The following is a 27,850-nucleotide window of genomic DNA, read 5'->3' as shown; positions in this document are numbered from 1 at the left end:
GTTTGTTCGGCAGAATCCGAAGGGTCTAGTAAGGGGAATTTAATTTCATTCCAGGTTCATATTCCTCTGTATACCCAAATTTCTTCTCCATATTCCAGAGTTTCCATATTCTGTAAATTTTATCATTTGAGATAATATTAGTCTTTAATGCTTCTTTAGCGACACAAAGTGCAAATTCGCCTGATGATGCAAACAATTATATCTTTGTTGATGAGATACTTAGCATAAAAGACTTCCAGATTTGAAAAATATATTGTATGTAATAATACAGTATCAATGAAAAAGAAACATACCTATTTAACTGATATCGTTAAATGTAATGTAGTCTTCACTCGCATCTTCGCATGGGATTCGACAAAGAAATTATATGATAGACTCTCGGAATTTTCTGCGAGTTTTAACTGCAAAGAAATGAAACCGGCCTCCTAATTCTGATTGCATACAGAATAGGATTTTCAATGAATAAATAGGGAAAGAGTTTGCGAAAATATCACCTTTACCCACAAGAAATCTATAACTTTGAAAAATTTATACTTAATCAAATAACGATTATGAAATATTGTAATTCAAATTGAGTTTTCTGATATCAAAACATGCTTGATTGAAGTGAATTTGAAATACATATTTTTGCCCAAACACATTTCATTGAAACCCTTAAGACGAGATCATGTATTAAATGACGCAACAAAGCCCAAATTCGACAATTTGACGTAACAATCACGGACTGGGTCGAAATCTTTAAATGCGACGTTTAGTAATCATTAACGAACTTTGATCAAGTTGCAACAACTTTTCGAAGATAAACCAAGTTTTACTTGTTATTTAAAGAGATTAAAGGCGAGGAATTGAGATGGAAAGTTTTTTTCTACATCGTACTGAGGAAGAAGAATGCGGAGATCGGACTCTTCTGAGGTAAGGCGAAAGAAATTCAAATATATCTAAAAGAAAAACAAAAACAATGATTTAGGCCTAAAAAGCAACTAACAATATTGAAGATTGTTTAAGATGACCAATTTTCTGGATTGAAACTGGCAAAATTCAAGTTGAAATTCATTTTGTTTTCAGGGGCAGTATCCACGATGATGTGATTGTCATCAGTAGCTCTGATGAAGAAAATTCTCATCACTATACACCCAGATCTGAGGAAGAGATCGAGAGCAGAAACAACCTAACGCTCATGACAACAAAGAAAAAGTATGGCTGCAAAAGAAAGAAGCAAAGTTATTTTGCATCTAAAAGGCCATCTTGCAGTCACTGGGAATGTAACGAGTCGGAAGAGGATGACGACTTTGTCTTCTCAGAAGAGCGAGATGTTCTTCAACAGTTGAGAGATAACACCAACCTTACTAGCAAACATCAATGCCAAAGTTCCGTCAGCCAATCAAAAGGCCTGAAGCGAAAGAAATATCGAAAAAGGAATCTTTCGAAAGCCAAACACGTCAAACGAGATTTCGGAAATACTTCGGTCAATTGGAATCAAAGATACGAGACCGAGGAAGAGCAATCGGGGTTTGATAGTGACAGTGAAGATGATGTTGACTATTGCACGTCTACTTGTCCAGCCAAAGTTGTTGGTGACACAAAGCCTGCTGTTCAAAGCTCAGCTGCATCAGTGAGGTCAGAAGAGGGGCATGTCGCAGAAGGTCTTGAGAGTGAAGATTCAGATTACCCTGAGTTGGATTCCGATTTTGAGATTGACGATCCAATGTTCTTCAGAGACGATCGCACAATGCCCCTACCTGACTTCGATCCAATGATTGACGCTGATGTGGAAAACTTAGGGAATGCCAATGGAAATCACTTTCAGCAAGGTAAGTTATCAAGTTATCATGTTCTTCTTCTAATCTTGCCAGTGACAATGGCAATTGTATAGAGCATGAAAATGTTTCCGCATCTCTACCAGATGGCCTCAGTGAAAAATACATAGAATTTGCTCAGCAAAGTGTCAAAAATCAAAGAACATTTTCCCTTCCACTTGACTCCAATTTTTGTATTAGAATTCCTACTTTCATCGTTTCAAAATACTTTCTACCCTGCTCTACCCAATTCCAACAGCCTTCATTTACATTTCTTTATCCAACACCAAAAGCAGCCATTTTATAAAGCACTGCCACTTTCAAACCGGTTCAACTCAACTTAAAAGCAAGACTATTTCTTCTTCTTGCAAATAGCAGATGGGCATTTGACTTTGTTTAACAAGCAAGGGAAAACATTTTGATTTTCATTTAGCAATAACAAAGTAAGCAAAGTGCATTTTTAATAGGCAGTGCAATCCCTTTTCTTAACACTCCTTGCTATTGTCAGCACTTGACAAGAATATAAGTAAATATTCTGTCTCGGTATTTATGGTTTTTTCCATTTGATTGACAGGTGACGAGCCACAAAATGAAGAGCACAGTGACGAAGAAAGTCTAAATAGTTCCGATAAGGCACTTCTGTTGGTACCAACGCATGAAGGAGTCTGCGTCAGATTCAATGACTTTCAGGCAATTCTTCCGTTTATCAACGCCCTGCAACAAAGACAACTTCACAATAGCGGTGTTTTTACTATACATCATCCTCCTTCAATCGACCAAGCTACGAGAGATTTCCAATTTGAATTGCAAAGAGCCGTCGCTACAGTTTTCAATGAACCCTTAATTGAGAGACCTTCTAACAATAACCATCATGATGTCATAGTCATTGACAGCGATTCTGAAGACGAGTTTTATGATGGTAGAAATTTAGCAGAGCAACAGTTTGACAGTGGTAGAAGAGACACCCCCGTCCAAATCGCGTCTTCAAGGGAAGATAACGATGACCAATCGGAGAACAGAGTGACTAGTCTTGGTGAAATTTTCAATAGAGCATTTCTTGAAGGAACCAATCATGCAGAATTGGAAGTTGGTGCGTCAGGGTTGGATGAAAGCCTTGAAGGAGAGCAATGGTTGCGATTTCAGCAGTGTGAAGAGAGAAGAAGTGATCGTGAAGTGGAGAGAATTCTTAGACTAGAACTGCCAATGGAGAGCTTCCGTGCACAGGGGGGTTCTGCTACAGATGTCGAGCAAAGGACTGTTACAAATCTGCAACGTGTTCAATATACAGAACAGAAAGAATTAGGCAAGTTCTGTGTTTGTGAATACTGCCGAAATCAAGCTGATGAAAATCAACACATGCGGGGGCAATTTGACAATGGAGCAGCCACTGAGTCACTTTTAGACAGAAGCCAAGAGGTAGATTCTTGAAATTATTTCTTGTTCTGTAAACAACGTCTATAATAGCTCACGAATCTGCATTTGAAAAGTTTTCGTTTCATAGATTGTAATTAAATGTTACCAATCGTGTTGGAATAAGTTATTTAAAAGTAGCCTCTCTTAATTAAGCCGAATTTCAACAGTTCAATCTGGTTTGGTATTTATAAGGTAATGTAAGAAATGATCTTGAATAAGAAACCTCTAAAGCTTAGAAGATACTTTTTACTTTTGGATAAGAAACAAAGTAATTTTGCAAAAGATAACTCGTTGATTTTTTTCATACCAATTTGAAATGTGATGATTCGCACAATTTGAATCAAATGAAATGCAAATTGTTTTGTATTAGACATGGCACACAGTGCTGTTCTGCATAAGTAAAGCTTTGGTGTCACTGCTTCCAAAAATCACAACTATTATCAAATAAGAAGAGATTTGAAGCTATATCGCATTTCATGGCAAATTATTCTTCGATTGATTCAACAGTCCCTTTCTGCTCGCATCACTAATTGATTGCTCTGCCAAGGAGAGTTTGAAGATAGAATGCTTTCACTTATATATTTTTATCTATAGGGGGAGAGGAGCACTTTTGGGACATCATTTGATACCCTGTCATATATTGACAATGATTCACCATCAAGGGAAGGTAGCTGCTTGGAAGATGATGACGCCATTAGAATTTCTCAGCTGTTTCCAAACCTTGAGGAGTCCTGTGATGATGCAAATAGTTGGTACGCATCTCAAGTGTCTTACGGAAATTTGGCACATTGTCAAACAGATGAAGGTTCTTGCACAAGCGTACAATGCGAAGAAGAGCCCACTGGTGAAGAACGCCAAAGTGACGAACTTGACTTTGCTTTATTCGGAAGATTTCGATGAACCAGTGACGCTGTGAAAAGAAAGCTTATACTTAGAATGTTTAACTAAACATTACAGAGGTACTGAAGGCACTATGCCGTGATGATGAGGAGATTTTGTACTATGTACAAATATGCTAGTAAGAAACTTAATTCCGTTGCTATAATAGCAACCAGATTCATTTTTATATGAATAGCTAGTTGTTTTGTAAGAGCAGAACGCTTTTATGTTGTAAGGAATGCCAAAATATTAATAGAAAAAGTATATTAGATTTATAAAGGAGGCATTGGTTTTAACCATATTCATCTGTTTTTAAATCTGTGTAGTTTCTTGTGTGTCTTTAACTGTCTCTAACTGTGTTTGATCATATGAACACGAATGTTTTCTTCTATAATAAATATGTTGCAATTTCAAGATGGAGAACAAATTAATCTGCAATCGCTTACAGCTTTAATTATACCAATCCCATACAAATTTGACTTCTTAAGACAACTTTTAAAATTTACTAAGTAAATTTCACTGAACTCCAACTTGATCTGATAAAGTACTGATTGCTGTTGCAAGGCACAGTTTTGATTCTGTTTTTAATAACACTGATATGAACTGATAGAAAAAGAGCAAGGAGGGCAACTGAACAGTGGCGGAAATTCAGGCTTTCATTTGGGGGGGGCCTAGGTCTACGATTTTCCGACAAGATAACATCATGGACTATGTATAATTTTAAAGTAATTGCACATTTTGATAAAAATAGTTGATTTTTTGACGGGACTCTTTAGAAATCTTTGCTGACCACGCCAAAATTAAGTAGCAAGAAGAACAATCCATTTATGATTTTTGATATCAAGATTGATATCTCATCTAAGACAATTGATGATACAAGAGGTAGACCGATAACACTTTTGACAAGTCGTACGTTCATTTTATGAATTTTATCTTGTTTTTGTCAGTCAGAATACGTTTGAAAATAACTTTTGCTCAGAAGAATCCAATGGAAGATTTGGCTAATCTTTACGGAATTGAAATTAAATATACAATATACAAGCAGTTTTGATTTTGGTCATACATTGTTTGATTGATTATTTGGTAATGGCTAATATTTTATCAGCTATGCTACGTTCAAATTTTGCAAAAAGGGCACAGAGAGGCTATAAAGGCCCCTGGGGTAAAAAAGGAAACGTGGATCACCTGCGAGCGAAGCGAGCAGAAAATTTCGCAATTACGCCCCTTAGATTAGCTTAAAATACCTTTTCAGAACGTTTTCTTGGAGTAATTTCGACACGTTAAACGACTGTCAATTATCCGCAAAAGCCCGAATTTCCGACGACGTCGCTGATTGGGCCACTATACTTATAACTGAAGGAGCGTTGTGGAAAAAGTTGAAAGTTGTGATTGAATCAGAAAATGTGTATATGATTATGGCAGCAATTGACACTGTGCATGATTTCATAGCCCCCCTCCCATAGTTGTTGTGATTCACGCATTCAAGCACAAACTTTTACTTTTAACGCATTCACCCATTAAAAAATTGGACTTTCACGCTCACGCAAGCAATAAATGTATAACAGCTATTGCTCATTAGAGTCTTGTTTGAAGGACTACATCTCGACTTTCAAACTTTAAATACTAATTTGAGATTTAATTATTATTGGTTTATTACGCGCCAAATTGAGGCAATTTTTCAAATTATCATTCAAAATTTCATTCACGAATTCACGGATAGTTAAAACCTTTTCACGACATAACGCAAGGAAAACTCATGTTTCACGCTTCACGTAGGAATCTTAATTCACACATCACACAAAAATGTTGGGGGGAGGGGGCGGGTGGGGGCCCTTCATAAAATGAAAAACGTTCTTTGTATGATGAATTTTGCAAGCAATATTTTGGTCGTACAAAACTCACAAATGGCTTTCAAAAATGGCACCACTGGGTACATATATTTCCTAGTGTAGAGTTTTCGATCTATGTTCTGACGCTTTGTACTCTGAAGAGTGTCATACGAAAAGCTTTCGCATGATGTTTGCTTTTTTCAAAGCCATTCATAATGAATTTGCTGCATATCCAAGATTGAAACAGTTGGCAATTAAAAATTGATAACAGTTTCCCTCTGTATAGGATAACTGAAGGTTTGGAAACGATCCATTCGTCAAACTAACAAGCTCCCATTATTCTGGCTAGCTCTTATAATTCATTTTGATAATCACGATGGCACAAAATAATCGTTTAGGAACAGAAAAGTTCACCAGTAGAATCTGTCAAAATTGTTAAATGAAAGGCAAAATTGTCGATAGAAACATGAACACTGGTCACGATCAAAATTTCGAACTACTGATCGAAATTTTCTTTTGAAGTAATTGAGAAATAGACATTTGAAATGATACAGAGGATCGATTTTCTCTAAAATAAATATATTTTGTTTATCAAAATACTTATTTGCTCATTGAAAGTGAAAGTATATTTGCCTAGTTTATCTTCTTAAAGAAAATTTAGAAACATTTTGGATTTGTTCAGTCAAAATATATTCTTTTATAAACTTTGCCAACTTAAGGAGAAGGATGTGTACAACTTGTATCGTATCATTTGTACAGCCATCTCTTTACTTTTAATCACACCAGTTTTAAACCAAGGAAAAGGATCACCGTGTTTGTTTAAGCCGAATTCAAATCAAAATGACGCCGATCACTCTGGGACAAGGCAACGATGCATTTCCCGCCAGCGCCAGACAGCAAGATGAACTGAGGCTTTATCTGCCTCGTTTTGGATTCTCATCATGCATGGTGTGAATAAAAAACATGGAGGAGAAAGTGAACACAGTTGTTCTTCCAGGAGACGTTATCTACGAATTAGAGGCAACTTCAGATGACAAAGAAGCATTCAGGTTTGGTCCAGGGATACGGGAAGAATCTGGCAAGATCATGTCGTCGAAAGCTGGGGTACTGCGGACGAAAGAGCCCAATATTTTGTGGATTGACAGCAATCAACGCAGGGTAGGTATCGGCACATGCTCATGCTGTCAAATAAGCAATTCTCTTAAAGACTAAAGTTGAACGGCCTTCAAAGAAAAAGATTGAATAACTCTACCGAAAAATTTATTTTTGTGTTTAGGTAGTCACGTATTCTGCAAAATTGTTTTTTAAGTTTCTTGAAAAATGTGGCTTAATGTTTATGTTATTTGCGAAAATTTTTGCTTCATGCGAAATTTCGCAAAATGCAAGTTTCGAGGTGGTATTTTGTAAAATGCAAAAACTGATTTAAGAAACTTTATTTACCCTAATCAACTACTGAAAACAATCAATTCACATTTAGGGTGGTTCTGTTCATCATGCTAAAAGCCAAGTTCCTGTCCTACCCCATTTAGCGTTTGACAACTCATGACAAATTTTGAAAATGGCCCAAAAACCAACTCACACCAAAGTCCTGAACTGCCTAATTGTGAATTGCTCATGCCAGCTGAAGATGAGAACAGTAATCATCCCAGTTCTTGCTAATTGGTAAATATCTGCCATTCTGGGTAATTTATGTCTTTATCCACAAGGCCCACTTTCCTGTTACCTTTCCCGGTGAAACCGCATGTTGTGAAAAATGGTGGGGGTGACATCAAAGATTTTTGCAAAATACATAGTAGCTAGAGTTTTTTTTGTATTTTGCAAAAACCTTGTCCAAATATTTGTTCTTGTTTGAGTAAATGTACGAAAAGGCTTTAGATTGTATCTAAAATTGTGTTAATTGAGTAGGAAATAAAAAAACTAGACTAAATTAAAGAATTTTTGCAAACTGAAAAAATGGGTAGGGCTTTCTGTATTTTTCAAAAACTCATCCAGCTTTGTCTGAGAAATAATTTCTAATCAAGTGAATATACGGAAAGGCATTGGAAAGAATGCTCAAAATGCTCTTATTTTTATAAGTTCAGCAGAAAATCGTTTTGTCACAGTTCCAAAGTTCAATGGAAATTGCATTCTTTGGATCAAAATTTGTGATAAAATCTTGTTCTTAAAATTAATATCTACTGGTGAAAAGCGATCGTATTGATAAACATCTGTGTTCTCGATTCCAAATGTTTTACCTTATGCAACGTAACTGCATAAATTTTCAAATCTGGAAAATAGGCCGATTCCAATAACCAAATTTGGCCCTTGAAGATTTAGATTTGAAGTGACAAATTCCGAGTAGCAAAACAGTCAATGGTAGTAATTGGTAAATCCTAGGAAATCATTTTGTTATTGTGGAAATCTAGTATTTTTTTTTCAAAAGTGAATTGTCTCTGGAAGAAACAGAAAGTATTTTAGTCCAAACAATTTATGTCAAAGTTCATTTACTTCTTCTTTTTACCCACAGCTGAAATTTAAGAATTTTCTGACATGACAATGTTTTTTCGGAAAATCTTTTGCTGACATGCAGCATAGTTATATCTAAATAGTCTGTGAAGCCAATATTTCGATTTACAGAGAGCCTAAGCGCTTGAGCGTTTCTGCTGCGTATGTTCTGAGAACATTCTATGCTACAGGACAACTATATTTATTTGATTGATTTTTGTTATCTATAATAACCTTGATTGTCAAAGAACCTTCTTTTTGTGGGTCTATTTGTCCCCTGCTGCATCATTGACAAAAAACCCATCTTCCTTTGAGCAATTTAATCGATATTTACCCTAATCATGGTGAAAACAAGAAAGCAGATGTTTTGTAATCTACCTGATGACCAACCTGTTTCTGGGGAAATTTGAACAAAGCAAAGCGATTAGCATATTTAACTTGATCCACACATCACAAAATAGGCACAATTAAAAGTATTAACCAATGTTGCTCAGCTTATGAAAATCAAAACTTACAATTTTTCCTTGTAGAAAATAATTTTATGAAGTTCAAAAACAATGATCAAATGCACTTCTCATGTGTGCAATCAATTGCTTGCATGATTGGTGCCATTCGTGTGCCATTGCGTGGGCGTGCGATCGGGTGCATCAAAAGACAGAGACTGAGTATGAAGAAGAGGTCCATTAAGTTTCATAAAATGTGTCAAGAAAAAGTCTTTTTAATAGACACGATTGACATGATTCTAGATACAGTCCATTTAGCCTTTCTATACAATTACTTGAAACTAATGTTCAGAAAAGGTTGGTTGAGTTTTTGCAAAATACAAAAATATTATGTACTTTGTGAAAATCTTTGATGTCACCCCTCTTCTTTAGCTGGCATGAGCAATTCACTATTAGGCCTTTCAGGACTTTGCTGTGGGTTGGTTTTTGGGCCATTTTCAGAATGTTTCAATGAGTTGTCAAACGCTAAATGGGGCAGGAACTAGGCTTTTTGCATGAACAGAACTGCCCTGGATGTGAATTGCTTGTTTTCAGTCATTGATAAGGGTAAATAAAGTTCTTAAATCAGTTCTTCAATTTTACAAAATACCACTTCAAAACTTTTATTTTGCAAAATTTTGCATTTTCACATGAAGTGAAAATTTGTGCAAATTCCAATAAGCCAAAAAATGTTCCACAAGGAGCAGTCATTTGAATCCAGGCTGCAAGTGCAGAGTTTGGTGAGTCCATACATGAGGTATTTTTCTAAAATGTTCCTGCATTTGGTAAAGTGCGTGACATTTTGAGGTATGGGTGTGACATGGATGTGTTCTTTTGCTTAGGGCAAATTAAGAATAAAGTTTTCTCAAAATCACACTTCACACTGGAAATTTTGCTGGTACACACTCAAAATCTTGTTTGAAACTGCCATACTCTGCAGTCCAGGTTTGAATCAGTGCCATTTGCTTGGCTGGAAACCTTTCATATGCTTGCAGCTTAAATGACTCTGCTCGCAGGTTACAGCTTAAAGAGTGCTTTTGCTTCAGCCACAGGTAGCCTAAATAATGTTTTCCAACCTTGGCCATTCCCTGTCTTTGCTTTGTTAAAAAAATTGGATCATTAAGCTCTTTATTTTATTCATTACTGGCATAAACACGTCATGAAAAATATACTGCCAGATTGGAAAACATATGACGCAACCAACAGCACCCTGTTAGCTGAAACCTGCGAGCACAGGCATTTTTCAAATGATATTAGCTGCTAGCAGCAATGCACATACATACTTGACTATACTATAATGTACACAAGTTGACTGTGTTTGTGTTGGTTCCAGCCAGATTTTAGACAGTTCAATTAGTGAGTGGTACTTTCATGACATATTTTATATCTTTTACATTGAGGTTTCCAATTTCCATAAAGACTGTTTCAGGAGTAGATAAATTGTGACTTGCTTCATCAACCACTTTTAGCCTTAACCTGTGGCCTGTACTTTATTTCTCAAGCATCAAACTTATTCCCCTAAAAATCAAACAGTATTGAATTTTTCTGATGCTCAGATTTATTTTCAGTATGTTCCTGCCCGAAATGACAAGGTGGTTGGAATAATAACAAAAACAGGAAAGGAAAGCTACAAAGTGGATATTGGGTCCAGCTGCACAGCAGGACTTGGCAACCTCTCCTTTGAAGGAGCCACCAAACGGAACAAGCCTAACCTACAAGTATACCAATTTGTTTTGCTTATCTTAACTACAATCTTTCAAAACTGGCTAAACTATGCATAAGCAAATCAATCTTAATGTAAATACACTGAGGACTGCACTTGTGGTCATTCAGCCCCCCATCCCCTTATCCCCTTGATACAAGTAAGATAAAAAGTAGAAGGCTCATATTTATAAAATTTGAATTCAGGCAGGGTCAAGCATCTGAAAGGAGCCCTGCACCTCCGAAAAGTTTGCATTTGTTTAATGTTCACATATAAACACTTGGTTATTTATTCCAGAAAACAATTACCCCAAAAGTTTCTCCTTCCCTATTTAATGCTTAGAGACAAAGGATTACTGCCTTACTCTCCCAACACCATGAAACATTTCTATTCTATTGATTTTGCTTTAGGATGCATAACATGCATTTTCTTGTAATCGAGTAGGTCATAGAAGCAATTGGACAAGACACTCTATTGAAGACAAAGCTTTCAATGATTAAATTATTCAGAAATGTCAAGATATATTGAGATCATTTAAACTTTTCCAAAAGAGAATCTGGAGAAATTAGTTGTCAAACCGGATTCAGAACATTTTGAAAAGTACCAATTAGGATAAGGTTACATTACAAACTTTAGGAGAAGGTCGACAATAACTTTAAGTCCCAGGAATCATACACTACTTTCACGTCATACACTATTTTCACGTCATACACTATTTTCACACCAAAATTTAACCACAGGAAGAACAATGTCAATTTCCTCATTACTCAAGACTATTTTTATTTTGCTTCCCACTTTAAGTGTTTTCCTTCCCACTATATCTTTCATAGCTTTCTTCAGTGTCGTCTCTTCAATCGCCTAAAGAATTTTTGGTATTGTGATCTTGATATTGTGACCTGTTCACAAGAAAGGGAAAATTGGCCCTGTAAATTTCCTAAAGAAAGAGGGCCCTTTGAGCTGCAGCTCAGTTGCCCAGCTGGCAAGTCAAACCCTGGTTGACATTTGAAGTAGGGCATGAAAAGGCAATACATCATTTTAAAAACATATTTGAAGAGCAGAATAATACCTTTATAAAAATGTGAAGAGTTTATGTGTAGCAAAAAGTTTGTTTTCACCCTTTGACTCCATTTGTAATATTCTCTATTGGCAATCGGAACTGACTGGCTTATTTTATCCACAACTGGGTTTCTATAATTCCTAACTTAAAATTTTCAACCACTGTTCTGGTGTTTTATACTCTGACGATTTTCAGACAAAGAGCTAAAGTATTGTTTAACGTATTTGTTTTTTTCAAAGCCATTTTTAATAGCGTAAAGACCAAACCATAGATGTTTCTTCTTAGAATGCAGTTCTGAAAAACTTTAAATTAAATGATATACAAAGGTTGAGGAAGGGCAAATTTTCGTCTGGGTGAATGCTGAGGCGTTTTCTGAACTCTGAACATTTGGTTAAGGTAAAATAAAAAAAGGAATTCGACCTTTCACAGCAAACGTTGTGCCATGTGTTACTGAACATAAGATGATACTTAAATAAAAAGTTACTTTGCATAACCATTTCAGTTTGAAAGAATTGTTAATTGTTAGCTGTTTTCTAATCTTTTAGATTGGGGACCTTGTGTATGCAAGACTGTCAATGGTTAATAAAGATATGGAGCCTGAACTTACTTGTATGGATACAACAGGAAAAAGCAATGGCCTGGGACAATTGAATGGAGGCTTCTTGATAAAAGTATCACTCAGACTGGCGAGGAAGTATGTCAGAAATTTTCAATGTGCTATTTTAAAAAAAAGTTGAAAACTAATGGCTATCAGCAAAATCAGTCGGTATAATTCTTGCCCTTGGGAAGAAAATTTTGTATTTATGATAGAAAAAACTGCCAACGGAATCCTTTTTTTAGAAACGTTGGAAACTTAAGCTGGATTTCAATAAGGCGATTTCTTTCGCATAAATCTAAAAAATTGCCTTTATCAGAAAGACCCTTGCCAATACATTGGAAAAGACCTGTGTGCCAAAATCAGATCAACATGGACGGCCTTTAATATATGATGTCCTGTTAGTCAAATTAACTTTGCTAACTGGGCTAGCTATTGCCATGTTTTCAGTCACGAATTAAACACTTATTGGTCACTTAGCAAAAACTTTGGGGTGAAATGGTTGGACTGTGGTGTACTGTACTTCAATAGAATATTAAATAATATTTCAAGGTTTTCAAAAAATATCCACAAAGTTGATTAATTTACAGATTTTGTCAAAAGTCGATGTTCATTGCACAGCAGTAAAACCAAGCGTTTGTAGATATAAAAATGGATGCCAATGTGACTTCAAAACAGCATTTAAGCAGGGCATGATGCAAGCAAAGGACATCCATCTTATTTTTTGCAAAGTAATGATTATGTTTTTACATGGTTTGCAAAAGGGAAAACACTTACAAGACAACATCTCAAAAGGTTCCACAGTAAGAGCAATTTGATTTTAGTTCTTGCTTAACGAATTCGTCATCAAGTGACGGAGAGTTCAAAATAAACCACCGTGGCTCTCCTTTTTCTTCTGTCCTGTGCCATTCGAAATATCTCTACAATACTTCCTCCATCTGCAATTTATTTGACATTGTCGCTGTGTCTAACTTTTGGCCTTCCTCTTCCTCTCTTTTCATAAACCATTCCCATAAATAAATATGTTGTTATATCATTCGCCCTAAGTATGTGACCTATAAAAGACATTTTTCTTCCGTTTAGTGTTGTTAGTAGCCGCTCGTTTACAGTCATCTTTTCCAGTACCCATTCATTAGTTTTCTTTTCAGTCCAACTGACGCGCATTAGGCGTCGGCAACACCATAGCTCAAAAGCTTCTATCTTCTTTTTGTCTGACTGTTTCAGCACCCAGCATTCTGAGCCATAACTCGCTATACTAAAAACCAATGGGTGTAGCAGCCTTTTCTTTGTAGCAATTGTTATACTTCCATATGTTCGTTAGTGAAACCATTGCATTTCTTGCTATACATAATCTTCTGTGAACTTCTTTCTTGTCATCATAATTATCAGTAATCAGTGTTCCGAGATAGATAATTTCTTTTACATTTTCGATTCTCTCATTTCCATTGACTATTATATGCTCTGCTTCATTTTCATTCTGGTTATTCTTGATTATTTTCAAAACTTTTGTTTTACTTGCGTTTAGTGCAAGTCCAAATTCCAAGCTTGCGTCTTTAACTCTGTTAACTAGGTCTTGTAATTCTGCCATGCTACCAGCTATTAAGACAACATCATCACAGTAATTCCGACACTATATCATCAATACCAGGACTTTTACCATTCTTAAGTTCCTTGATTGCCTTTTCAACTTCTGAGTACAACGGAGGTGGTTCTCCTTTTTGGTCAGCAGTGGTTGTAAGTGATGGGTCAATAACGTTGCCATTTTTCTTATATAGATTGGTGCAGTATTCATGCCACCTTTTTTTACTTCTTCACTCTCACATATAATGGTTCCATCTTCCTCTTTCACAGTGTCAATGTTAGGTTTGAATTTCCTGGTCAAACTTGCCTAACGAATTGCTGACATAAAAATAATGAGTTAAGAGAGTGTTGAAATACTAAACCCATGGTAGCATGGGAAAAGTCTTTCCAAAATAAGGCAAAAAGCTTTTTGGCTATATTCTAAGACCAGTGCTTCCTTACTCATTTAGATAGACAGCAGCTTCAACCAAATGAAACTGATAAAACATGGAAACGAAAGGTTTTCTGGAAAACATTACTTTATAAAAAGTCACTGCTTAAAACAATATTGACCAACTCGTCGGTGTGCTTCCTGGATTATGCGAACAAGCCGCAGTATGATTTTGAACCTCAATGCTTTCATTGTTCTTGCTTCACGACCTGGTACAGTATGGTGATTAATTATATCCGGGAAATTTTCATACCTTTCCTATTTCGGAATGTAAATAGCCCAACGTCTGTGTTGCTCTTATTTTTACATATAAAACGTTGGCAACCAAAACTGGATGTCGGCTGTGAAAGAAGGCAACTGTATTGGTACCTTGGCGAAATTCTTACCAATTTTCTTCGTATCCGTGGTTTGTGGTTGTGAATAAGGCAATCCATCACCAAACCATATTACAGACTGTGTTACCGGTCTTGTAAAACACATAAGAAAGTGCTGTTAGATATAACTTAACTTTGCAAAATATTCATTTATCTAAATTCAGTGCCCAAATCAATGGTTTTGCCGGCCCTTTTACGGTACATAATTTTTTACCTATATTTGTTTTTTATCGCGAGAGTAAAAAGAGGTAAAGCTATTTTTTTAGTGTCAAAAACTGAATGCAATAAGTTTAAACAAATTTTGTGAAACAAGCGGGTAAAAAAATTTGAATCTTCCCCACAAAAATTAGCTTTGATTATAAAACATATTCCTGAAATCTTTTCGAATTTGATAATTGATTTCCGATGGATTTTTTTGTAGGTTACTTCGACCAGACCACATAGTCCTCGCTTTGCTAGGAAGGCATTTTCCTTTTGAAGTCACTGTTGGTCTCAATGGACGAATTTGGATCAATTCAAAAGGAATACTGAACACAATCGCTGTGGCAAATGCAATAACAAACTCAGAGTTTCTTGGTGATAAAGAAATAAAGACAATGGTCGATAAGATTGTGAATGAACTGCGAAAGTCTTGATACGACTGCTGCCATTGGATCCCTGTGCCCTGTTATACGAGGGGAAGACGTCACGACACACTACTAATGTCTCCTCAAAGTTTCTTCATGCAACAACACGCACAATAAAAAGGGTTGTATGATGATGCCTGCAATGGAGCACAGGCAATGACTTCGGAAATGTCAAATCGTCATTCGGAGCTTGGCCTATTTGAAAGTCAATATTGGCCTGCTCAAGAGTCAATCTGCCAAGGATCTATGTGTCTGTGAAACACTTGAACAAAACCGAAGAAGAAAAATACTAGATTGTAGAGTTGGAGCGACAAATAGCCCTTGTTTGGAAGTGGTGATTTTTTGTAAATATAAATATATACAAGAATTATATCATTTCACTGATTATACCAATCAAGGAATAAAAGTGAAAATGTACACATAACCAGAAAAAACAGAATCCAAACTCTAAACGTTGCACTGTTTTTGATTGCCTGTGAAAAAGAAAAATCCTTTCTAGCAGTAGGTACAAATAGTAGTTAAAGGCTCCTGCACAACAAACGCCTTGCGAATTTATTTTCTAAACGGGACTAATATCTTCCTGCATGAAAATACAAATATAGTTTATAGACACGCGCTGCTTTAATATTCGGCCTAAGTGTCTTGGATCGGCCTAAAAAATTTAGAAAACTACAACAAAAAACGACCCATTTCTTCTCACATAAAAAGACAGCTACCGCAAAGCATGCCAGTTGCGCCAGCGCCTTTAATGTGCTTCACCTGGGCGATTCGTTGAATCACACAGTTTTTGCATATCACGAGGATAGTTGCAAGATTAATTGGTACCTGGAACCAACATTGTTGCAAGTTGCAAGAAGTCAAAGGAATCAAAGGAGGGGTTTACATAATTCGGAATGGATGGGGTAAATAAAGTTTCGATTTGCTTGGATTGGTATCTTTATTAAGGCAATCAAGAAGGTTTGTTTCCACGAGTTATTTGTACGTTATAGTGAACATCCACTTCAATGATAATTTCCATACCTCTCGAATATTTTCATTGCCGTCTTTGACGTTTTCAGTTGTTGATACAGTTGTCTCGTGCACCTTGTCGATTTGTGATGCCTAAAATAATGGCTGATGTTTAAACAATGATTAGGAGAGCAAAAACGAGTGGAATACAGGAAAAGGGGCGATAATTCACACTAATTAACATGTTTTTAAATGCATTTTAGGAGTAATTTGAAAGCATCAAGTCGGAATAAAATATGACAACTGATCACGTGGAAGTTGCCTTTTACTTCTTTTACAAGAAAGATTTTGTCAACGACAAAATATAAACAACGGCCATCAAGAGAGAAACAAATTTTCGTATAAGTTACTATGCATTCGTTGCATAGATCCTAAACAAAATAAGTTTTTCACTGGCAGTAAAAAATGAATGAATAAGTACTTAGAGAAACAAAAAAGGAATGAACGTAGATCTAATGTGATTAGAGCCTGGGAAAAAAGTTTCTTTGAGAAGAGATTTGGACCCACATCACTTTTCTTGGCGAATGCTTTTTTGTTTTCAAAAAAATCAAACTGGCTAATTAGGAAGAAGCTGATCAGTTTTCTTCTCCTTGCATTCAGCAAATATTTTGTGCAGTCAAGACCTTTTTGTAATTTTTAGCTTTTCCATATTTTCCAATTTTTCTTCATCAATGCAGTACAACAAGCTAGGAACTCACCATGAGAGAAATGGTTTTTATATTTCAGAAAATTGCCTAGAAGATGACTCAAGTGTATGTTTGGAAGAACACAGGTTTGCACAATGCCTGAAAACGTTTCTCTTTTAATACATGTAGGTATTTCCAATACTAGGTCACTGATCATGTACTTTACAACTTTTACCACCATTCTTGAGTATAGCAGGGGACACAGGAGCACATTTTGGAGTGGGGGGGGGGGGGGGTCTCTAGACAAGTTGGCAAAATTTTATGGTAGTTTGCCACCATCATCTTTGATGCCACTGCCTTAATATAAAACTTCAGCAAAAATGTAGGGGGCCATGGCCCCAGCCCCTGGCTCCAGCATGCCTGGTAGAGGTAATGCAGGCACTTGGCAATAATTTCCGTTTTCAATTTTGGCTCTAGCTGTGAGGACTGACATTATTAGCGTTGATTCCTGGAATATTTATGTTCCTAGCAATAAGCCTTTTTACCATGACTAAATGCCTTTTAGATCACACACACACAGATATAAAATAAGCAAAAATAAACAAAAATTTTAGAAAACTTCAAAAGCTAGACAATTTTTCTTACCTGATCAAGAACTTTTTCTGAAAATATTTCTTGAAGTTGTGATATCTCAATCACTTTTCCTTCGATTTGTCTAGAATAGAATCAATAAAACTTGATGAAATAATGTTAGCAAGAATCACTAAAATCTGTTAGGAAGATACTATTGGCAAAAGTTTTGCTAAGTAGTTTTTCAAATTTGAAAAATTGTTTAAATGCCAGGAATAGGTTTTTGAATAAAACTAAATCTGTATCAAAATTTTTTCTTCAAAATAAAATGACAAAAATAGCAATGCAAGACAAAAATAGTGATTTGTGACCTTAATTTTAATCAACAATACTTTGATGGACTTTATAGATATCCTAGCACATAAAAAACATCTGCCACACCATACTTTCTTCAACATATTGATACTGTATTGTAGTGGGTTTACAAACTCTTAATACATACTTCACTTCATCTACCAAGCCACTTAGTTCATTGAGTAGTTTCATGTTTTCATCTTCAAACTAAAACAAGCAAAAACATTTAAAAAGTTTGTTAATACTTCATGTAATTTTAAAGAAGTAATTATATAAACAAATTAGAACTGTCTTACTTACTTTACGTCTAAATTCTTCAACAAACCGGTGGTCTCTCAAGAAAAAGTAGTATTTATTCCTGTGTTCCTTTGGAGAAAGAAGCAATATTCCCTTCTTTCTTTTAAAGAAGGACAATTCACGTTTTTTGGGTCTACTGTTCTTTCTCTTCTATAAGAAAATATTTCTACTCTCACTTATATTTAGAGTTAACCAGAAATTTAACCTTCCTTGCCCCAACCATCAGAATCCTATATTTCCATCAAAAATTGAAACTATTATAAACTTTTTACATTTGTTATGTTATATATATTACATTTGGATCAGCTCTTTGGTTCATACTATTTCCCCCTTCTAAGTTTGCAATGTTTCATGTTGCGAAGAACCCCCAGGTGATGGATCTTTAATCGATTTGTTTAATTGTTGGAATTTGAACTTAGAGAAATCATCCAACAGCAATAACATGAATTCTAGCAAGGATTTTGCAACATTTTTGAAAAAATGGTGCTCTTTTTATTGGATGCAAAAATTAAAAAGAAAAGTGCAGGTACCATCTGAACCTCTTCTTTAGACAAGAGCTCCTCTATTTTTGGTTTAGGCTCTTCAATTTCTAAAAAGGAAAAATCAACACTGCTCAAATTTGCCCGAAAGACCTGTAAAAAATTTACACTCATTTTGATGAAATATCTAAACTAGCAGTTGAAACAAACTTCACGCCTTCTTTTAAATTTAAGAAGGTGAGAAGGTGAGTAAACATTTCTATAGTTTTTAAGTGTAACTGATCAATAGTAAATTAAAAGAACTTAGCAAAAAACTTCACAGCTGCAAAGTTACCTGCATTGAGCTGGATCTATCAAACCCAAAGCAAATAAGGTAGTATAACAATGCAGTGTAAATGTTATGCATACCAACAATATTTTTGGGGCTTTTCAGATTAGGCTTCTTTACCAAAATGTTTTCTTTGTTTTGTACAGTGTTCAGTCGAGACCTAAAACATATATTTAAGAGACAAAATATATCTAATTCTAAGTTTCCTCAAAAAGCTATGATAAGGAGCTACTTGATATTTGAAAGGTCAAAGATCTCAAGATCATAACAATCAAATTTATGTTTTTGTCTTTAAAACAGAAACCGAATGCTACGCATAAAGGGAAACATATCATTTCAATTCTTCACTTGTCCTAATACTTTATTGGGATGAATTATGATGCAAAACAAGGCAGCTTCATACTTAGCTGATAGTGGTATTAAGGTTTTGGAATCAGGGTTGGGTTCAGGTGAAGGTTTAGGATTAAACCCTACATAGATACACATAATGTAATAAATTTACAAAATATAAAAGTAAAAAATTTAAAAAATAGATACTCTTTCTACCAAAAGCAAAATGTTTTTCTGAATCATTTTAAATCGAATCTAATAATTAATCATAACAAAAAGATAAATTTGTAAAAAGAATTTAGTGTAACAATAAATTTTAACAAAAAAATATTGCTCTGTGGGTTTCAAAAGAGCCTTACAAGGGATCATTGTTAATTCAAATAAAAAAGCACTCATATCGATAAATAAAAGCATTATATTTGAATTCTACTGAAATTTAGAATTCATACATTCTTTTTCGGTCAACAGCTTTCTTCACACGTATGGCTCTTTGCTGGGCATACAACTTGCAAACCGCTAAACCAAAAAAATAATCAATCATATTAATGAAAAACGAAGCAAAATCATGAATTTGAAATGATCAATTCATAAACCCTAAGGCCAAAATTACTCTTTAAAGATCCTTATTTAAAAACGAAACTGAAAACACATTTGGTTTTTATAAAACCTGGAAGTATGGTTACACCTGCTCAAGACTTTGGCTTCTTGACAAGTGTTTACAAATTTTACCAAGAGTGTTAAACTTAGTTAATAGTTTTGTTTGAATTGATGCAAAAAAATTAAGAGCTGACCCCTTAGCAACCCTACTTTGTTCATATTTGGCAGGTATACACTCTCTTCCAATTGCCCCTCCAGTCTTTTTAAAATAGTTTGAATGGACATTTTCAGACTGGTGCCACAAACTTTATTTTAAATGATTAAAAGGGACAGTTGTCAACATTATAAATCTAGTCTTCGACGCCTCTTAGCTTGAGGCATCTGATTGCATGGTACAGCATTCATCATTTAGGGAATCACATGACAAAATATGCATTTTAAACATTGGGAAACTGTTTGTGCTGATCAAATGTGATGAAACAAACAACTCTAAATCGGCATCACCACTGATGTCATAACAGGAAGTAATTTTTTAGATTAAAAACATTTTAAACCTACTTTTGGAATCAAAATAACAAAGTTTCTTTAGTGGGTGTCTATAACACTTGATAGTTAAGAGTTATATAGTTCCTTTTGGTACCAGAAAGCTTGAAAATCAAGCAGAAAAGCTGTAACATCAATAGTACTGACATCAATAGTACTGACATTTCTGTGGGATTTAAACAAAAGTTATGGAACATGTGCCTGGATAAAAACATTGCTTTGGGGCGAACGATCAGCCAGGCACCTGCTAAGATCTTTATGGAGAGGGCTGGTCTTTACACCACCCAGCCATTTTGCCACTGTCAACACAATATGTTAATTTTTTAAGATACCAATTCTGCTTGCTCACTTTACAAAGAGAAGCTGACAGGTTACGTCATTTCAACCAACCTTTCAAATAGTCCTCTAAAAGCTGAAGCACAGCTTTCCTGTGAATAGATACTTGGTTGTTTGTTCCAACTACAGAATAGAAGTGATAACATTTTTATGAAACATTCACAGAAAATGCAAATGTTGATCTTTTGAATAAAATATAAACAAGAACAAGATAGAAACATGTACACACTGGAGCAACACCCTAATAAAAAAGACCTGACTCTAGAAGGGTTACATAAATAAGTCAATTGAAATTGATTGGTAAAACTTCCCAACAAATTTTAAAGAAGTTTATCCGTACATTCTTGACTGATGTCTCCAAAAAAGATTTCATCACACAAAAAACTGTACTTAAGAAATCATTACGTTCTTTCTTTAGAGAACTGATTGATGAAGAGCAGGTTTTCATGCATATTTGGACATCCTTATCAATCTGGTCTCTTTCTGCTTCTGTCATACATTTTCCAGGCAGAAACCTACGGAGGTCAAATAAAAAGGCAGATTAAATTTACTTCAAATCATTCTCTAACAATGTATTGTCATTGAGACAGAAGAAAAAAGGAGTTTACCACTTTTTCTACAATTAAAGGGGTTAGGCCCCGTTGATATTCCCAGGAACTTGAAATTATCCAATTACATCATCTCAATCAATTCTGCTTGCAATTCAACTTGTTTGCCTTTCTCAGATTACTTTCAATCCGTCTATACTAGACAAGAATAACATTCTGGTATTTTCCAGTCTTGAAAATATGATACAGCATAACAAATTCCAAGAATGTTTCCAAGCTTTCCAGCCTGGCTCTAACCCATGTGGAATAATATATTGTTTCTATCTCAAATTTTATCACAGCGCCAGGCTCCCAATGGCCAAGAACCTTTGATGGACCTTCAAGGAGAGTTGAGAAAGCGAGTATCTCTGTAGTGAGAAAGTGAGTTGAGAAAGCAAGTAAGGGAGATGAAGTCTTTTGAAATGATTTCACAAGAAAAAAATATTCTAGAGGTCAGTTTGAATCTAAACCAAAAATGTGAATCCATCTAATCTGGTCAAAATCCAAACCCAGTTTTGGCCATGAATAAATATTTTTGGGTAAAGGGCTGCATAAACAATTCTAAATACCTGTGGACTCCTATATAATCACTTCGACTGGCAGATATGACATCTTTCAATTTGGTAATATTCTTCACCTGAAAAATGATAAGGGTAGTCAAACTTGCAATTTAATAATTAATAAATAGGTTACAAACTAAATAAAAATAGCATTATCATCACAGACAGAGGTATAATAATACCATTTTTTGGACTTTTTCGAGCTTTTTGGACTCTTTCGAGCTTTTTGGACTTTTACCTTGCCCATGTTTGTTGAAACTGTAATGAAAACTTCAAATGGAACTTATCAAATCAATGTCTCTAAAAGATGAATAGAGCAGGTTACTTCAAAACTTACGATTTCCTTGGAACGAAGTTTGAAAACCGAGTCTTGCTGTTTCTTTCCGAGTTCAGTTAAAGGTTTTTCAGTTTTATCTTCACTAATATTTTTCTTTCTCATTCGTACTGCCTTGAGAGTAGCTTTAAAAGTCTTTGAAATATCCATTTTATGGGGAAGTATGGATCTCTTGTGAAAAAGTAAAGAACAAGCAGGCAAAATTGGAAAGTATTGTTGTTGCTGCTGCTGCATCGTCAGCACACAAGTCCACCTCATTGCACATGTCAGACTGGTCTCTTTTTCGTTTTCGTTGTGAACAGGATCCGTCCGGATAAATTGGGTAAGAATCAGGCGCGCAACCAGAAATTCCAGAGGGCAGGGGTCCAAGACACAAAAAGGGCACTAATTAAACTTCATTAAAGGTCCACCGGGGCATTTGTTTAGGTACGCCGAAAATATGAGCAGTTAGTAAATCTGTAAATATTGTACGCCAGACAAGGGAAACTGATCAATAGAGAAAAGTTGTGGTGTGCTATGCACATGACTTCTTTCTGTCTGCTATCTAGTGCCGCCGGGAAGTTTAGGAGGCCCGAGGGAGGGGGGAAATGGAAAAAACAATGCCTCTTGCGAGCGAAGCGAGCAAACATTTTGCCACAACACCCTTGCAACTAGCTTAAATTCACTTATTCGTTGAAGATGTTTTACTTTTTAATTGTAATTTTGTTACTTTTAATAAATTCCATTTAAAAACGGAATTCATTGCTTTGTGAGGCTCCCTAGACCTCAAGGCCCTAGGGCAATTCGCCCCTTTGTCCCCCTCTCGGCGAACCTGCTGTCATCTCCTTTTCCCAGCGCCAGCTCACTTTTGAAAAGCAGCCCATCATCTTCCATATCCGAAGACATTTTGCTCTTTAAAATATTATTATTGAATTCTTTGCTTCCCACTACAGATGGGAGGAGGCTGAACAGTTCCACGAGCCTTGCCTTCAGCTGGTTTCTGTCTCCAAGTCTTGCCTTCAGCTGATTTGTAATACTGTTAAGGAACGGAACAGCTGAACATCAACTTTTTGTGCCATCTTTACTGCTTGCTAATACCAGTCCGAAAATATTTCTCTGCATTCGCTCGTTTCATGCAAAGGTCTTCTATGACCATGTCAATTATGTGACAGGCTTGAAAAATGTCTTGGTTTCTTTCTTGTAACTTTTGACCAGAGGTCGTAGAGGCTCTATCCCGTTCAAAATCTTGTGCCTTTATTTTGGTTTTTGAGTCCCAGAACCATTCTTCTTCAAAGCCAGTACGTAGCGCATCATATAACACGCTGTAGAGTTGGGTTTGAAGATAGACTATTACTGCAACATGATGACTTTCGACCCAACAAGTACGTGAAAGTTTATTGATCGACAGTGAAAGTATAGACAGAGAGAAAAGTGTGTTTGATGCAAGAAGGAAATGAACACAGGGTATGCCCCCCCCCTCACTTGTTTGCAAAACAATATGGCTTTTTTCAAAATCTTTTGTTATGATTGCTAAATTCCCCCCCCCCTTTCCATCCTGCGTCGGAGCCCATTGAACACCAACCATCTTTGAAAAATATATGAAGCATAATAGATCAAAAAATGAAGGATATGCCATCTCGGAATACGTTGTTGAGAAAAATCAAGCAACATTTTATTTTCCAAATGTATGAAACCTTCATCCTACATTCATGAGGAGTTATGCCCCAAAATTCTCTTAAGGTTTTACACTCACGTTCCGAAAGTCAGGGGCGTAACTTGGCCAATAGGTTTGGGGGGGGGGGGGTGAAAAGGATTTCTGCCCTGCAAAACTGAGTGGTGCCCTGCAGACCTCGTAGCAACGGTTGTCTATAGGTTACTAGTGAATGCTTTACCAGTGTACACTGGTCTTTACCAAGGACAAACTTCTAAGCAATAAAAACAAACTTGAAACTTCATTGCCTATGAAATATCTATTTCTCAAAATACAAGCTAATAAACAGCTAATGGGGGGGGCATACATGATGTAGACAGCGCAACGAAATTTAGCCCAGGGGGACTAAGAATCAAGCTTAGTGAGGTAGGAGGACCCACCATGGTTGGGTCCGACGTGAAGAAAATTTTGAAATTATACCTTGTAAAAGGGCTAAAAAGCATCTTTCTGACAAAAATTTAGCAAAATACTATTGTGCTTAAAGAACTGATTGTTTCTTAAAAATATTATTGTTTATTGGGAAAAATAGGGAGGGGGAATATCATGCTATAACTCTAGTATTTAACGTTGGGGAAGGAAAGAAACGGTAACCTTTCCTTCACATAGTTGTGATTGCACATAGTTGTGAATGACAGAGGAAGATGTTGTTTTGATTTGGGGAATTTTTTTCCTGAACAAAAATGTGCAGTTTCTTGTATCGAGAAGGCCATGTTTACACATCCAAAATTAAAACATTGCAATGATACAGAAAATGATTTACTGAATTAATGCAAATAAAAGAAAAATGATAAAAATATACATAAAAAAGTTAGCAATTAGATGAAACAAAATTGGTATCTCGACGATTTATTATGTTTTTTAGTTCATGCACTGTTAAAAAGTAATATATAAAATGATAAAAAATTCTTTTCTTGACCAAAGTGGGGGCTTTCAGCTCTCTATTCCCCCCAGTGGCGCCGTACCTGTCATGAAAATAATTTACAACTTAAATTAATTTGCATGGACTCAATCTTGCCCTCATAAACATATGCATCAATTTGTGCATCCATTGGCTATGACTTTCGGTAAGAAATACTTTCGCTTTGCAAATAACGGAGCTTTTCTTTACATACCTGTTCAGTTCTCTAAAATGCAATGTCAGGAAGGGAGGTTCATAAAAAATACGATATTTCCATTTCAAAATTCCTAAACGGCCCTTTACGAACTTCAGAGGTGGCGTTTCTGCGTGGCAATAAAGCTCTTCTTGGCGCCCTGCGAAATCTTCGATTGCCCTGCGAAATCGCCTTTTTTTTGGATTGGGGGGGTGTCACACCCCCCCACACCCCCCGGTATTTTCGCCCCTGCCAAAAGTATTGCACCCTTCGCCAAAGGCCGTTCTGTTAACTAAAGAAAATTTAAACAGCTGTTACAAGTAACAAATAGCTTTAAGCTGAATGTTTTAGCGGGAAATAATATAACATTCATCAGGGAATTGTAGTTAAGATAAGAATAGAAAGAAATTCGAGTTTCTTCTATTTTTAAGCAATATCCATAATTACGAAAACATGAAGATTGAGCTTTGATGGTAGGTAAACCTGTGAAATATTTCCAATAAAAAAGGTTTTCTTTGCATTAGCTTGAGAGATTGTGTTATGGTGAATTCAGAGATACTTACTTCGTGCTTGGGCGTCTAAAAAATTTTAATTTCCTTACGGAGCAACCGAAAGTTGAAAATCAAACTCAGAAAATAAGACTGGTGCTCTTTTATAGGATTACTATTTTTGTTGAAACATTTGTTTCTAATTTCCAAAATTTCCAAGCTGTGTTTTTGTTGTTCCATTGCTCTCTTTATAGCTAAGAGATTAAAAACGTGAAGACTATTTTTCTTTTATTAAAAAGATAGGTCTTACAAATGCTTGCTTTTCGGAAACAAATGCTTATAGCCAGCACCAGAAATACTAGAGGCATACTTTTTTGGCTTTGAAAACCAGCCTGAGTCTGAAAGCCTAACATATTTAGTGACCCTCTCTCGTGGTCCCCGATGATTTCAACCCTTGAGGTGATGTGCCCTAAAAATGAAGCATGACACTCTTCCATCAAGCATGACACGCTTTTTCGTCGAGCATCGAAGCTTCATACCCCCTAATGAAAATAGTGAAGTTTCGCCCCTGGCTACTAAAAATGATATTTTCCTAACACAGAAAAATACTCTGCAATACGGTATTAGATCAGTGCGCTACTACGGAGCTAAATGCTCGAATGAAATTCTCATACGTATAAAAACATCACCTTCTAGTAATAATTTTCGACAAAAACTCAAAGCCTTCCTCTTTCAAAACCACTACCAAGTTTGAATGTAAAAATTCTGATATAGTAAGTCATGATCTACCCATAGTTTCTTTTCCTTGAACTGAACTGATTCTCATCGAAGGACCAATTTCTCTCGACGATGCATTCTTTGTAAAAACTCTATTACAAATTTGATGTTGCAAATGATAAAAGCTTAAAAGGAAGAAAAATCCGATCCAAGGGGCCCACATGAAAAGTTTTAAAGGGCCTACCTGGACATTTTCTGCATCCCGGTGGGCCACCACACCCCTGGGTACAATTGGCATTTCTTGTTGGTAAATGGGCGTTTTCTGGCGATAAAAAGGACATGGCCTAAAAAATTGTCTTTTTTTCCCCCGCCAAGAGCCTAGTGGCTGGCACCGCCACTGATAGGTGGGGGGACAGTTTTCCCAACTACAGTATCAGTGGAATTCCTTTGCTTTTCAAAAACTAGATAACCTATAATATTAGATAACCTACAACTTGTAAACAAAGAGGTATTGCGCATTATTTGTTTCAATGTACAGTAAAAAAGTAACATGTTTGATAAATCAAATCTTTAAAACAGTGAAATTTCCGAAAAGCAAAATATTTCCTGCGGTTTGGCACACGGAGGCATATTTGGACTTTTGCTACTTTCACTTTATAATAATGATATATATGAATCTAGCAAAGTACTTCAATTTTGTTAGTCGCAAATGAAGCAAGTTTTATATTTGCTACTAAAAATCTTACATTTCTTAACTACTTAAAGTGACGCCATAGATCATTACTTATAACAAATTTTGTAAATCAAAACTTCCGCTAATTCAACCACACAGTAAAAAATTAAGTAAGATTTTAGATTTGCAATGGATGATAAAAATATTTCAAAAACTTACCTAATATTAAGCGTATTAGTATACGAAATTTCAAACTGGAAGCATCATTTAAAATCTCTGTACATTAAAAATTAGTGCCCTTGAAAATCCTCATACCATTCATTTATCAAGCCATATGAACTCTACGGTATTCGATATAGGCAAAGCAGTTTTAGCAGTTAAGTCTGTTGAAGGCAGTGGCGGCTCCAACCTGTGATAATTGGGGTGGGGGTAAAAGATGTGTCAGGACTAGTCCCCCCCATTCCCACCCCCCGTGGCTCCACTGGTTGAAGGCACTACACAAAGTGATCCACTTTTTAAAGAACTGTTCCAAGTACTTTTGGCAGGCATTGTATCTCTTAGCGTGCAAACTTTATTCAGAAAACTCTTGAGTGTGTGTAAAAATCAAATTTCTACCCACAGGCCTTTTTCTTTTATTATATAACATTTTTTTGCAAAAGTTAATGAAACTTTTATAATCATAAATTTTAACTTGATTTAACTTTAAAGAAAAATCCTATTGTCAAAATAAATTCTTTTTGCCTTTTTTCAAACAAATAGATCAGGTCGCCTTTCTAACTAATCAAAAACAAAGGCCCTGATCATTTCCTTGGAAAATTATATTTTTCATGCTTCTAGACACTAAAAATAACATACCAACAATTTGGCACATAGCTATCAAAATTACAAATACTTATTGATATTCTCAAAGATTTTTGCTTGGGAGCATTAAAATCTTTTCAAATATGAAGGCTTGATTCTATTTCTGATAGAATCATCTTAAAGCGTTAAGTTT

General features: G+C 35.7%; 3 protein-coding genes across 3 annotated transcripts; 2 read left to right on the top strand and 1 right to left on the bottom strand.

The window, feature by feature from the left end:
* The first annotated feature begins 850 nt into the window (after positions 1–850).
* On the top strand, positions 851–5,745 carry LOC148959766 (uncharacterized). Its single transcript, XM_089109786.1, has 4 exons — positions 851–912; positions 1,066–1,811; positions 2,371–3,212; positions 3,804–5,745. Exons 1-4 carry the CDS (start codon positions 851–853, stop codon positions 4,107–4,109), a joined length of 1,956 nt encoding a protein of 651 aa, XP_088965912.1. The 3' UTR covers positions 4,110–5,745.
* A 1,097-nt stretch (positions 5,746–6,842) lies between these two features.
* Positions 6,843–15,700, top strand: LOC135694608 (exosome complex component RRP40). Its single transcript, XM_065213426.2, has 4 exons — positions 6,843–7,075; positions 10,452–10,601; positions 12,188–12,336; positions 15,044–15,700. The coding sequence occupies exons 1-4, from the start codon at positions 6,881–6,883 to the stop codon at positions 15,255–15,257; spliced, it is 708 nt and encodes a 235-aa protein (XP_065069498.1). The 5' UTR covers positions 6,843–6,880; the 3' UTR covers positions 15,258–15,700.
* LOC135694607 (syntaxin-18) lies at positions 15,570–22,483 on the bottom strand. Its single transcript, XM_065213425.2, has 11 exons — positions 22,201–22,483; positions 21,873–21,940; positions 21,122–21,231; positions 20,771–20,839; positions 19,690–19,756; positions 18,991–19,070; positions 18,634–18,692; positions 17,955–18,013; positions 17,528–17,597; positions 16,269–16,349; positions 15,570–15,721 (listed from the first exon to the last, which is right to left on the bottom strand). Exons 1-11 carry the CDS (start codon positions 22,453–22,455, stop codon positions 15,626–15,628), a joined length of 1,014 nt encoding a protein of 337 aa, XP_065069497.2. The 5' UTR covers positions 22,456–22,483; the 3' UTR covers positions 15,570–15,625.
* Between the last annotated feature and the right edge of the window lie 5,367 nt (positions 22,484–27,850).

Source organism: Rhopilema esculentum, chromosome 8 (assembly GCF_057945365.1).
Source record: "Rhopilema esculentum isolate cy_ngs chromosome 8, ASM5794536v1, whole genome shotgun sequence".
NCBI lineage: Eukaryota > Metazoa > Cnidaria > Scyphozoa > Rhizostomeae > Rhizostomatidae > Rhopilema > Rhopilema esculentum.
The sequence above is the reverse complement of the archived record's forward strand: the minus strand, read 5'-3'. Positions and strand labels throughout refer to the sequence as shown.